The 13,790-nt window shown below is 35.9% G+C and overlaps 1 protein-coding gene across 9 annotated transcripts in view; it reads left to right on the top strand.

Annotated features, from left to right (window-relative positions):
* The window catches only part of ATRNL1 (attractin like 1), a 520,660-nt gene that overhangs the window by 52,986 nt on the left and 453,884 nt on the right, over window positions 1-13,790 (top strand). For all 9 annotated transcript variants that reach the window (XM_074907807.1, XM_074907805.1, XM_074907804.1 and 6 more), the window contains exons 6-7: window positions 10,539-10,713; window positions 11,898-11,985. In XM_074907807.1, the coding sequence (XP_074763908.1) occupies window positions 10,539-10,713; window positions 11,898-11,985 (263 nt within the window). The remainder of the gene's footprint in view (window positions 1-10,538; window positions 10,714-11,897; window positions 11,986-13,790) is intronic.

Below are 13,790 nucleotides of genomic sequence, written 5' to 3' on the forward strand. Positions count from 1 at the left end.
GTTTTTCATGTTTTGTGGGGTTTTTGGAGTGTGTTTATTCCCTAAATTAAAAAAAAAAACCAACCCACTGAACTGTATTGACTGAGATGTGCAATAAATAAAATCCATGGTTCAGAATATACAAGTGTTTAATACTTTACAATGTGTGGGGTTTCTTTCTTTTACAATGGTGACATCTTGTGGATGCTGTGGAAGAAGCATCTCTGAAGAAAATTTCACATTTAAAACCAGTATTCTGAGAAACGAGAACACAGTATTCTTTGGGATAGAATAATTGTTTTGAGTAGAAAGTAGGGTCCTCTCGTTATTAGGTTTATTTTGTGGAAGAAAGGTCTTGTAGATATTTGTAGTTAGCTCCTAGTCATACAAGTATAGAATAAAGCCATGGCAATAAAAATGTTTCTATTTGGAAAGCAAATAATCTAGTAATAGTAATAATTTTATTTAAAACAAAAAGTACATTTAACATTGTTAAAGGTACTTTTTGTTAAAAATATTTATTTTTAATAATGCTAATAATATTTAATAACGTTTTTCTGAGGTGATTGGTTTCAGAAGTACATACAGGAAGAAAATTTATTATTTACTTGAAATCTGGTTAATTAAAATTATTGAGGCAACAGAAAGGAGGATGAAGTTTTCTCTGAGGATTGATTCCTTTTATGAGTTCTACATGCTATTCTGCTGTCCCATTCTTGTTGATCTGTCTTGATATTCTCAAGCAGAATGTATTGATGTCTGCTGATACAGGCTGGGGATGTAACTCAGGGAGGGGAAAAAAGATGCCTTAAAACAACCAATTTGCTCTCTTTTGCTTGACACAGATAAGAAAGAAATGAGGACTTGGCTGAGACAAAAGTGGTGCCGCTTGCACTATTTGACTCGCGTAAGAAGTTGAAAAAGATAGTTTATAGAAAGATGCTACCTTCTGATGAAAATGTGTTTACAGACAGCAAATCCTCTTTGATGCCAGGAAGACTGTCTTGAACTGTCTTAAGCTGTAAATGAGCAGAGGATATTTCAAAACAGTTAACTCCTGTAATGGGTTTAAAAATTCAGGATGACTAGAAAGATTGTAAACAATTCCACATTCTTAAAAGGGTTAAGCAGACTATCTCTGGACACGCTGAAAATCTTTCAAACTACTATGAATACATTATATGCTTTTTAAAAGTAGCATTGGGGATCTTGTTGATAGTAATGTACTTTGATTTCTTTAAGGAGCTTGATTTAATACCACGTAAGGGGAATAATTAGCCTGCCACATATTAAATAGGTTAAAACTGTTTTACAGAAGGAATTAAAAATATAGCTACATGTAAAATATGCCCAAGCCAAGTGCTTAATTGGAGATTTTTCCAGTGGTGTCATGTTAAACAACATTTTATAAAAGATCTCAATGATTACATATAACTTTTCCTGGACTCACTGTGTGGTAAAGAAAGAAAGTTAGTCTCATTTTTAAGAGCTATAAATCGCCCAGTTCAAAATCATAATTTAGAAAATTGTCAATATCACTTAACGTAAACCGGTCTAGGAACAAAGACTGTGTCAGCAAAAGAAATGCTGTCTTAGAAAGCAGCGTTTGTTAGAAGACTTACAAATTACTGTAGGTAATAATTTCTATGTGAGGAATTTTGAGTAGAGAGGAAGTGACATTTTCTCTGTGGTAGGCATTTGAGAGAGAACATTGGATTATAGTGCCCAGGTTGGGGATCAGCACTTTAGGGAGGGATGTAAATACTGGCAAGAACCCAAGTCATGCCAGAAAATTGATATGCTCACTAGGAAATAATATTGTGATGGGGAGACTAAGGAGTTAGTGGTGACTAATGCTTAGTGGGAGTCCCCCCATGAGAGCTCCTGTGCAGGCACAGTATGCTTCCTCTCCCTTTCCAGTGTGATGTGGGGATGCTCTTGGTGCTGGTACCTTTTGTACTGGGTTCAGGTGGGAAAGAGAGTTGAAAACTGTTGAATTTAAGAGAAACTTTATTAGTACTTTGATCACTGAACATTAATACTACAAGTAAAAAGGGGGTCTGCTAGGGGGGAATTATAGGGTGATCCTCTTTAAGAGGATCAGTAGGGTACCTTTGAAGCAAATCTGATCCTCCACGTGTACTTTGTTTTGGACTGCATTGTGAGGTGGTTTGAAAACACAGTAACTGCAGTCCTTTTAGATGAAACTACGCTTGAAGATGAGCTCCAGGATTGCATATAATGTACACCAGTCACAAACAGCATTCAATCCTAGGGATCAGATATAGACTAAAGTTAAAACACCAGCAAAAATTCCAGAGTGTGTATGGTTAGTTGTTTCTCCCTGCAGATCTGCTCCTAGCAGATAGAGATGTAGTGGAAGACCAGATTCTGATTAACATTAAAATATATCTATTAGCAGTTCAGGCAGCTTGAATTTTACAACATCTCTCTAGGGAAAAAATGAGCCTTTATGTAAGGAGAAAAGTAAACAATGGAAATATAAAAGCAGTGCTATGCCTACTGCAGTGTAAAATTCAGTGTTTTGTCTTGCTCATTATTTTGGTATTTATTCTAACAGCATCTTGATTATGGTCAGAACTACTATGTCAATGTGTGTCCACAGCTGACTTCAGTTAGTCCTTTCAGGATAATCTGGGTTGAGTTCATTCCCACTGCTTCAGTGGAAGGCTTTGGGGTCATACTCTCTTGTTTGGCCTGCCTTATTCCTCAATACTGAGATTTAGCAAAGCTGTGCTTGTGTGATGGTGTTTTATTGAAACCAATGGAGGAAGTTTGAGATTTAGGCTCAGGCAGTGGCAGTTGAAATGCAGGACTGGAAAGAGCTTTTGACAGATGCTGAGAAGTCTGAAATCTGACATTTTGGCCTGTTGTGCCTGGATGTTCTTGAACAGAAAGCATACAAGTATGTATTTTCAGAGAAGGCGACCTATGGTGTAACATTTGCTTTGGACAAACCTGTTTCTGAAAAGAAAAAGGAAGCAGGTGTTTTATAACTGTTCATCCTGTGATAATGTCCTCTTTGTCTAGATTTTACTTCTCAGGTTTTCTCCTATCCAAAATTCAGTCAGAAGAAACTACAGTTTCTCAACTGGGAGATGTCCTGTTAAATATATGTGCATTAATACTATAGGTGCACATAAAACCACAAACACAAGGAATCATTTCCTCCCCCAATTTTAAGTTAAAATCCATTTTCTGCACTCCATATTTTTAAATTTCATTATGTGTATTGTAGAAATGGAAGTTGTCTAAGGAAATTTTGCATATACAGTGTTCATATATACTGGAAAGATGTTCTTCAGTTTCATGTTCAAATTGAGTTTAAATATTTTTCAAGCATCCTTGGAGGACTTTGTGCAATTTGTAAACAAAATATATCATAATTAGGAATTTAGTATCTGAAAATTCTGTGTGAGAAAATTAAGTAACCTTATTTCAAAAGAAACAACACCACAGTTAAATGAAGAGCCAACTTCAGTTTTAAATACCTTTATGATGTCATCTGATGATTAGTGAAAGCAAGTTTAGTATAATTTGTTGGATAAATCTCCATAAATAGTTGGCCGCATTAAAGTGGTTGATAATGCTCTATATGTGCAATTACACTGAGATTTAGGGAGTCCGTCTCCTGCTATTTGTGAGTTTTAATGGAAATTGTAATCCATTTAAAATAAATCTATGACCATCTAAATGTTTACTTAAAATGCATACATATAAATGTAGCAAGGTGGAACATGCAAGCACTTGATTAAACTAATGAACAAATGCAGTACTATGTCTTGAACACAAGAAGGGGATCGATATTGCTGATCTCCCTGATAAGAGAAGATACTAAATTTAATTCATTATCTGTAGCACCTTTGTTTAGCAATATAAAGAGACTCAGGCAGCTCAAAAACTTGTTAGCTTGATTTCAGCAGTGTGTTAAGTTCTAGACCATAACTTGAGGAAAGAAATAATTCAACATATGGTATGATTGAATAGTGAAACAGTTGAAATGTGGATTTATAAATAGAGTTCATACTAAAATAGTTTGTAAGAAAGGTGGCAAGAAAATGCAATATATTTTACCTGAACCTCAGTGTTTGATGATAGGAAATAACAGAAGCTGAAGAAACACTCAGGGATTACATAAGGGAACAGTAAAGGGAACATACCTTCCTAATTGTGAAGTGTGAGTGGGTGTACTGAACAAGTTTCTTAGGATGGAAAGAGATCAGTACTACTTAAAGACTGATCTTGGGACTGATCTTGTTACATAATTTTTATAATCTACTCATAAGACTGCTAATGAAATCTGGTAATACAAAGGTAGGAGTTCCTTTAAATATGAAGGAGGACCAGAATATTCTGAAAAAAAGGGTTAGAGTAATGTGTGGGATGTAATTACTTCAGTATAACTGCAAATTCATACATTTAAGGACTAAGAATATTAAGAATTTGTTTTATCTTGGATTGAAGTACGGAAGGTGGCATGGGAGAAAACCTGCTTATCTCAATTAGAATATGAACTAATTAATGTTCTTAATTTTATATACTCTGTGAATTATAGGCTGTAACATGTCAAGTGCACTAGTAGGATGATCAGTCACAGAATCTACAGTTAAATATATGGAAATGTTAGTATGTAATTTTTGTAACTACCCTTTCATGAATACAAATTTAAACAGGCTCAGAGGGACAACCATTAGGATGGTCAGGGCTATGGAAGATACTAACAAAACATAGTTTATTTAAACTAGTAAAATGAAGGTTGGAGAGAATAATATTGCTGTTTATAAACATTTGTGGGGTGCATAGACAGACTAGCTCTTTAAGTCCAGCTATATCAACACTGGTAGAAGAAAAATTGTGGTCAAGTGGCATCGGTACATCTAACTTGAAAAGTGGAAGGAGGCTTTTGATGATTAATGCTGTGAACTTTTAGAAAAGTATTTGGCAAAACTATTAGAGCTTGATGTTCTGCTGGCATTAGCATGGAGTCTCAAAATCTGTAATCCAGTGGGTACTGTCAGCTACTGCTAATGTGAAAAGTCCCCTTTCTTTTAGAGAGTAAGAAGCAAAACACCTTTTTGTTTATTATTAAGATGACAAACCTTAGGCAGCATCTACCAAAAAGTATAATTGTGCTCAGTAATGAAAGACTGGGAAAGCTTTCCATGCAATGTGCTTCCAGTAAAGACTGCCATGGCTTCAGGCCTTGCCCTTCTGTACCAACCTAGTTGATCTTGAGTTTGAGACATGAATTCAAACAGTTAAAGGGCACTGTTGAGTAGTATGCACCTTCTGGCTTGTCTGCTCAGACTGGCCCTGCAGATTCCCCGGTGCTAGAGAGCCCTTGGGTGATGCACTCTTCCTGGCTGAGGAAGGAAATGGGACTGAATAATAGCAACCAGATGGTGTTTCAGGAACTGCATCAGCTTGTGTGCATTAGGATTTCTGACTGTTTCATTCATTGAGGAGGCCGAGTCCTGGCACAGCTTGCCCCCATGCTGCTTTAGCCGAAGGCCTATCCAGGATCTCTCTGCCTGCCACTAAGTCTCACTTGGAGCGAGACTATTTGCAGGAGGGGGGATATAATTACATCCCATGTGGATGCTGTGGAGCTGTGCAATGGCAGTGTAGGCATACATTTATACACCTACTATCAGAATGCTGCCGAGCCATTCTTGAACAACATTTATCTTTTCATTTACATAGCAACTTCATATTTTTGCGTAGTTACTATCTCATCACCTTCCTGTAAGAAAGGTGATTTACTGCTTGGTGAAACTTCCGATAGAATTTTTATTGCAAGTATATTCAAATATATTCTCTTTTCTCAAAAAGAGTTTTCATAATCTCAAATTCATTATCATATGAAGATTTTATTGGGTACTTGACAATAGTCGTATTTGGTTTGTGGTGTTGAAAAATTATGCTAATTCAATCATTCTCAATTCAAATGGTCAGCTATCAAATAGAGAATAAATAACTATTTAAATGCTTTAATTAGATTGTATGAAAAACAGCACTGTGACATTTATATTCAATATATTGTACTTTTTTTCCTGTGATCCCAAAGGAAAAGATTAGGGTTGAAGACAGTAGATGATGTCTTCTCATTAGGTGGAAATTGATCTTATGACTTGAAGTGCTAGAACAAATTGTTACTTTGGCAGTTTGTGAAACTCCTCAATAAATAAAAATTAGATTCTTTCTTTTCTGTTGTGTGGGTAAATCACTTTTTTAAACCTATAGAATTTTTTTCCTACCTTTCAGGATAATGTAATTGACTCCCAATTCACATTTATAAAGTTGTCTGCCGTTTTTAAAGTGTTTGGTTTGGTTTTTTTTTTTCCTCCAGAGGATGGAGTGACACGTTAGAAAGATAAGAAAGAAATACAATTTTACATGGCGAAAAATCATATTTGAAAATAAAATAATAAAGCATATTTTTCATTATCTTTGTTCTGCAGCTGTAGTGCTCTCTGCACTAAAGGCACGTGTTTAGTGAATGTGATGTTTCTGAAGAGAAAATGTATTTATGATGAAATAATGCTGATATTTCATGGTATATGTATTTAAGTAGGAAAAATCTGTAAATGATATCAGTCTTATGTTTACCTTGCCTTTATAAGGCGATAGCCACACAAAAGCATTTGAGTTTTAGGTAATGTATCAGTAGAAGTCCATATTACTCTATTGCTTTGGGTTTTTTCAGCTGTATGTTCCATTTTTGTACTGATTGATAGATACTGTGATAACTCCATGACATTTTTTCACTGAAGAGGCAGTCCTGGCCATGCAGTCTTACTTGTGTGGGCACAACCATGTGTATGTGGGCAAGGTGAAGCACGTAAGGGAACACATCCAAAACAAATGCCAGCCTGGCTAAAAAGAGAAGTTTCTACCTGGATGCATTCCATCGTCTCATTCATGCTGCAGCCATGTGAAAACTGGTGCCAGTAGCAATGACAGCTGGAGTAAGCAGTGAGGGGAGGCCAGGGGTGTCTCTTCTGGTGGCAATGTTAACTGATGTCACTTTGGTGCATGAGTGCATTGTGCACAGGATATCGATGTGCTCTTTGAAGAAAAGCTGCTGCTTTCAAACTCCTGAGTTCAGGTGTGTCTCCTTAGAATATGTCCTTCCTCCATGCCAGTACAGGACCTGGGTACATGGTATTTCTCCTCTCTAGCTCACCTTCCCAGCTGGTCAGTGTAGACCAGCAACAAAGCACTGAGGCTGTAAAAGTTATCTGTGACATTCTTTCAATCACTGATCTACTTAACAGTATTGTTAAAATTTTTGCATTGCTAACTTTTTATACAAATTTTTTGCTTGCCCTCATTTTAATACGGTCAATGTAATTCTAAATATATTTTGGATTTTCTATATGAATTCTTGCGGTTCCCTGTCTCCCGAAATGAAAATCTCAAATCGATTGACATGCGAGCAGTTCGTGTGTTTTCATATTTATTTGCCACTAGGGGACACTGTTGACCACCACATTTCTGCACAAGAATGGTAGCTGTAAGAGACACAAATGTTTTTCACTTTCTGACCGGAGACACTGTTTTCATGATTTTAAAGTCTTCCCTGGTCAAATAACACTTACTCAATTGTTTATTTTTAGACACTTGTAGATTCAAATGAAGTTTTTCCTCCAGTGATTTACCAAATCAGAACCTTGCTGAAGTTACAGTTCTATTACAGTATCTATTATTAATGCATAAGAAATAATATACTGAATTGTTCATACTCTCATTAGACCTCATTCAAATACCATTAATCTATTCTGGGTAGACAGCATAATGAACAATGGGAATTGAGTTTCTCAATCATTTAATGAGTCGAAGGTAATTTGGATACAAGTGGACATCATTCTTCTATAAAGTACTAAGAAAAATTGACAACTGGTTAGGTACAGATTAGATGCCTGAGTGTTGTGTATAAGTAGTAATTGTAACAAGTTGCCCTAAAAATGACAATACACACTGGAAAAATGTAATCTCTGCCCCCCCAATTTTAAAATTATGAATTTGATATAAATTACTTATTTAGATTTGGTAAACTTCAGCAGATCTCTTTTCTAATTGCTTGTTCAGTCTCTCCTTGACTCAGTGTAAACCTCTGTGTCCAGAGCATCCTTTGTCAGGAGAGCATCCTTGCTGAGGAGATCTGGTACATTTTGCATGAGGAACTACCTCCTCTTCTTTGTTTTGAATGTGGCTTCTTCAGGCTGCATTTGATAAATCTCAGTTATTCAGAAAGATTGTAGACTCTTCATATCCACCCTCTTTGTGTTATTTTATAGACATTTATTATTCACTTGTAAATTTTTCCTAGGGAAAAAGTCTTGGCCAACTCGGTAATTCCAATTACAGAAGTCATTCAATTCATTTGAACATTCTTACTGCTCTCCTGTAAACAGTCTCCAGCTCTAATCTGCCTTCTTTTTGAGTAGGGCACACAGTTTTCTAAGTGTAGGCACACCACTGATTTATACAGTGGGGTAACAGTGTTCTCTATTCCTAACATGGTTGGCGTTTTTGATCATTGCTGAGTGTTGATGTGATATTTTCATGAGTTATCCTAAGATCAGACTTTGCTACTTCACTAGTGATAGTTATTTAAGAGCCCATCTTCTTTTTAGTAAATCTGAAACATAGCTTGCTTAGTTTTAAATTTATCTATATTGAATTTCATGTGTACTTTTATTGCTCAGTTACATGGTCAGACAAGAACTTGTTCTGTCTGTCTTCAAAGCCCGATCTTATTCTTTCTGCCCTTAAGTAATTACCTTTGTCAACAAACTTTCTCCACTGCTCATCCACTTTTAAGGATCATTAATGTGTATGTTGAATACTTTGGGTACCAGCAGAAATCCTTGTGGGATTCCACAGGTGACCTCCCTCCCTTACGAAGTGGCCATTTACTCCTGTCTGCTTTTTTGTACTGTATCTTACAGTCAGTTATTTAGACATGCTCAGGCCTTCCTTCTCTTGCTATAAAAGTTTCCTTCAGAGTCTTTGGTGAGGAATTTTAAGAGCCTTGTGAAAATCCGTGTCAGTTGCTTAATTGGATCACGCCATCTTGACTTCTTCAAAGAATTTTAATAGGTTTGGAAGACATATCTTTATGAAAACTATACAGATTTTTAAGAGTAGATGGCAATTATCTATCTATTGAGTAATTCTATCCATTCTTACAGTTTCTGTTGATGTGTCTGGTAGGAGTAGCATAGCAGGCCAGTAGTTTTCCATCTTCACCGGAACCTTTTTCAAAAAGTTGATGTCATGTGTGACATTTGGGATGCTGAGTAGGGTGGGGTGTGTGTGCTTGCTTTTTGGTGGTGTGGGGTGGGTTTTTTTTTAGCATGTTACACTGAGTTTCCAAAGAAGGCTGTGCCCAGTCTGACGTTAACTATTTTAGTTTTTAGCAATTTCCAGTACCCTGGGGGGAGGATTTATATTGCTTACGCAAGCTGAGAGGGACATAACATTGCTTATACTATCAGCATCATATTACAGAAATAATTTAGCTGTCATACAACATCTGTATGCCATCACTGATGACAAAAGTTTCAATTCCGTGATTGATAATACTTAAAGTGGAACATATTGTGTCCTAAAAATTCAGTGTTCCCCATCTAGAAATAAAGCCAATCAGTAATGATTTACAGTCACTGACAAGAGGCAAATAGTGCATATGCTGTCTTTTTTTTTTTTTTAGCAAAGTTCTGAATATATTCAGATTTTAAATAACAAGATTTTAAAGCTCTTCTAACGTCTAGAGCATAAGCTAATAATGAAAATATCACATTTTGGTTATTACAGAAGAAATGAAAATTAAGTATTTCTGCTGTTCATAATTTAATAGTCCTGTAACTTAAAAATGATAAATTTTGCTGACTTTTAGCAAAAATTATTCGCTAAAATACATTCCAAAATAATATATAGTTGTGGGTTTTGGTAGCTTTGTAAAATGATCTATAAAATTTTATAAATTTAAATATTCAAATCATTCTTTTTATAAAGTGTTTTGCAGTGTATTTTAGTATTGAAAGATGATGCAGAATGGCATTGGCAAAAAAAAAAATTTATTCTTGAGACTTAATATATATAATCTATATTGTAACTTAATTTACTGTAATGTTATTTGCTTTGATATAAGCTTATTCTGGTTGGTTCAAATAGAGTATACTTTTCCAGAGATAGCGTGCAGTGTCTATTGTGCTACACATTTTAGACCTGTACCTTGTCTAAAAATATGATGCATTATACCTTTCTTTCAATTTGTGACTCATACAATATGTTTTCTGAGATGAATGCAGAAATGGATCATTATTATTTGAGCTAATCTAATGCTTTCAATTTGACTGACATCCCTTGTTGTCAATTTTTTTTGCTGAGCATCTGTTAAACATAAAACTTTATTTTATCAGAATGAGCAATCCTGACATCTGTAATTAAGCCTCCCCTGGTTCTGCTTTATTGGCTTTAACATTCCTGTCTAACATATTGTGCAAATTGCACATTTGTTTACAAAACAGGTCCAGATTGTTCTTTGAATGTCCCTTCCACGGAGTCTTACTGGATTCTACCAAACGTAAAGCCATTCAGCCCTTCTGTGGGTCGGGCTTCCCATAAGGCAGTTCTACACGGGAAATTTATGTGGGTGATTGGTGGATACACTTTTAACTACAGTTCATTCCAAATGGTGTTGAAGTAAGTGATTTCTTCTTTGTCATATCCTTTCTGATGTGGCCTAGAGAAAACATATCTTACCAGGGAGGTAGCCTCTATACTGCAATTTAACAGAAAGATTTATATGGTTCTTTATTAATTATCTTCTGCTTGTAACTTGTGATTTAAAAAAATAAAAGTGAAAAATATGGGTAGCATCAAACTATATGTGATACTAATATGTAATTTCTTCAGTTTTGTGAAAACTGTTGCTATAGTTTGCTACAAAACATAAAAATGTATGTTTTGATAAAACAGGGAATGAAATCCATGTGCTGGTATTTTCAGACAGTACATCTAGAATGCTATCTGTATTACTGAAGTTAATTTATAATTATTGGAGACTTGTATGTAACGCATGGACCTTGCCTGTAGGTGCCATGCCAGTAGGGATAGGCATGTAACCTGTATTTCTCTTTAAGACAATTTGTATGTATGTGTATTTGACCACCTCCTGAAAACAAAATTGAAGCAGCTGTAAATATTACCTCGATGATTTGGATGCTTACTTTTACGTATGTAGAGGCCCTTACTGTGGCAAATGCAAGTGTTAGGATATGTTTATTAGCATGTTCATTTCTCCTATTTTTGTCTACTTCTTGTTTTCTTTCACATGTTTGCAGTCATCTAAAATCCCATAATCTTTGGTGGTTTTCTACTTCTGTCATTTATATTTTTTTACCTTTTCCATCCTATTGTGTGTTGATGCATTAATAGATTCATAGTTAATTAAAATTTAATGGAAGTTAAAATCAATCATATAGCTGAGAGGGTGCTCAAGAGTAAGCCTTCAAAGATGTGCGCAAGATTGTGACATGAGCAGTTTAGTGGGGTGGGTTTTTTACGTGGCGAAGAACAGTGAGCTCAGCAACCCAGTTTCATAATTTTCTTATAAGTCTGGTAATTTTTATTACAGTCCCATTTTCTGAGCTTGTTGATGGGTACCTGAAACTGCTGCTCCAGTTTTTCGATGAACATTTAGTACACTATCACAAGTTAGTACACTGTTGTAACAGTTAAAAGTGATCGTGTTACTGCTGTTAACAAACTACCATGTCAGATAAATGGTGACTGATGAAGTCTGCCAAACAGATATTAGTTTGAACATACAAAAACCTCTATTTCTCTGCAAGTAGAAAATATTTACTTTCCTTTTTCTCTTCTAGCTACAATTTGGAAAGCAGTATATGGAACGTAGTACCTGTATCCAAAGGGCCACTCCAGAGATATGGACACACTCTTGCTTTATATCAGGTTTGGACTCTTCAGTATCGTATTTAATGAATTTCTCTGTGTGTACTGGTAATGATTTTAAAATGATTCATCATGAACATAGATTTGTGAGAATAACTTAATTTCTAGATCCCTAACATTTTGTATTAGTGTTTTCTTCAGTACTTAGATGTATTGTACAATTTTTGTAAAAAAGATTTAGCAATAGATCTAAGTCACTTACTAACTGGCCATAAACCCTCAGAGCTAAACCTTCCAATAAAAGGGGTTAATATAATTGGAATTGTGGTAAGGGGAGCCAGGGGTGACTCCAGCATGGGCAGTACCCTCCCTGGCCAGGCACCATCCCCAGGGGCTGAGCCCAGCAGGCAGAGCCAGGTGTTGGTAGCAGGATCCTCTGACAGCCCCAGACTTCGCAAGCAATAACCCAGGTCCAGGAACTATTCAGGGAATCCAGTCAGGAGCACAAGGAGACGGGGCCGGAGACAGGACTTGAGAGAAGGCTACAATGTATGCTAGAGGGCTCCATCCAGGAGACCAGCTACCTACAGTGCAGGTCCAAGTCCATCCAGGAGGCAGGATCACAAGCCGTCAGGGACTGGAGTGCCATGGCTGAGCTCCAGGTGAGGCTGGTCAGAGCCATTAAGGTCTGTTAATGCCCTAAAGGCTGTGGTAGTAAGAAATACATTTTTATTTATGTGTTATTACTCTAACTACAGAACCAGAGCAGTATTAAAATAGAAACTGTTGCTCTGTAGTATCGTTTTACTGTAAGTTCAAATAAATACTGCTGGCAGTTTTGCTTCTACAGGTATCATGTAGCCTGCATGTTGCTTTACTGAAAGCACTTTTAAAGGGTTATTTCACTTAAAAAAAAAAAAAAAAAAAAAAAAAAAAAAAAAAAAAGGAAAAAAAGATTCTTGATAGAATGTAGAGACAGAAATTGTCTTTATTGGGAAAAAAAAGCACCTTTTCTTAACTCATTAATTTTTGGCTGGTGTTAGTCATGTCTCCAAAACATAAAGTACCAGAAGTGAATGCACTGTGTAATTTAGCACTGTAGAGATGATGGCAAACTTGTTAACTGTGACAGATAAATACAGAATTAGCATCACAAACTTTCAGATGTTTGCATAAGACACCTCCAGTAGGGATGAGCAGAAAAAGACTGGAGTGTTCATCTAGCCTGGTAACAAGTCTTGAATAGTGGGTAACAGTGAACGCCTAGGGAAAAATATAAGAAAAAATGACAAGAACATATAGAAGCTTCTTCATAATACTGTCCTAGTTTACAGCTGGGACTTCCTAGAACAGGGTAGTATTTTTGTGGAAAGATTATGAATCCATGTTTTTTATTTTTTCCAACTTTTCAGACCATATATTTATCTTAGCATTGAATACCATCCTGTGCCTAAGAATTCCAGTGTATTTTGTAAAGAAATAACACCTTCTGGGGAACTGGTACTAGCTGGTTTAATTTTGATAACCCCTACTTCTTATACTATTTTTCCATTTATTTTCTCTGTACCACTCATGATTTTCTGTAAAGCCAACATATCCTCTCTCTATCATTTCTTTTTCATGCTGAAAATTCCTTGCGTTTTTAATAATCCTCTAGAAGGAAGCTATTTCATACCTTAGATAACATTGTGTCATTTCCTCTACCTCTTCTAGTACTGTTATATCCCTCCTGAGATAGGGAGAATCATAGTCTTTAGTGTATTGGTTCCTCAGAGATTGATGTCGCAGAATTAACGGTCCAATTTCTTCCCTTTTAATTCTTAATGTTTTCTTAGCTTTTAAAAATTTGCTGTTGGCTTTGTACT

This window comes from Athene noctua, chromosome 5 (genome assembly GCF_965140245.1).
Source record: "Athene noctua chromosome 5, bAthNoc1.hap1.1, whole genome shotgun sequence".
NCBI lineage: Eukaryota > Metazoa > Chordata > Aves > Strigiformes > Strigidae > Athene > Athene noctua.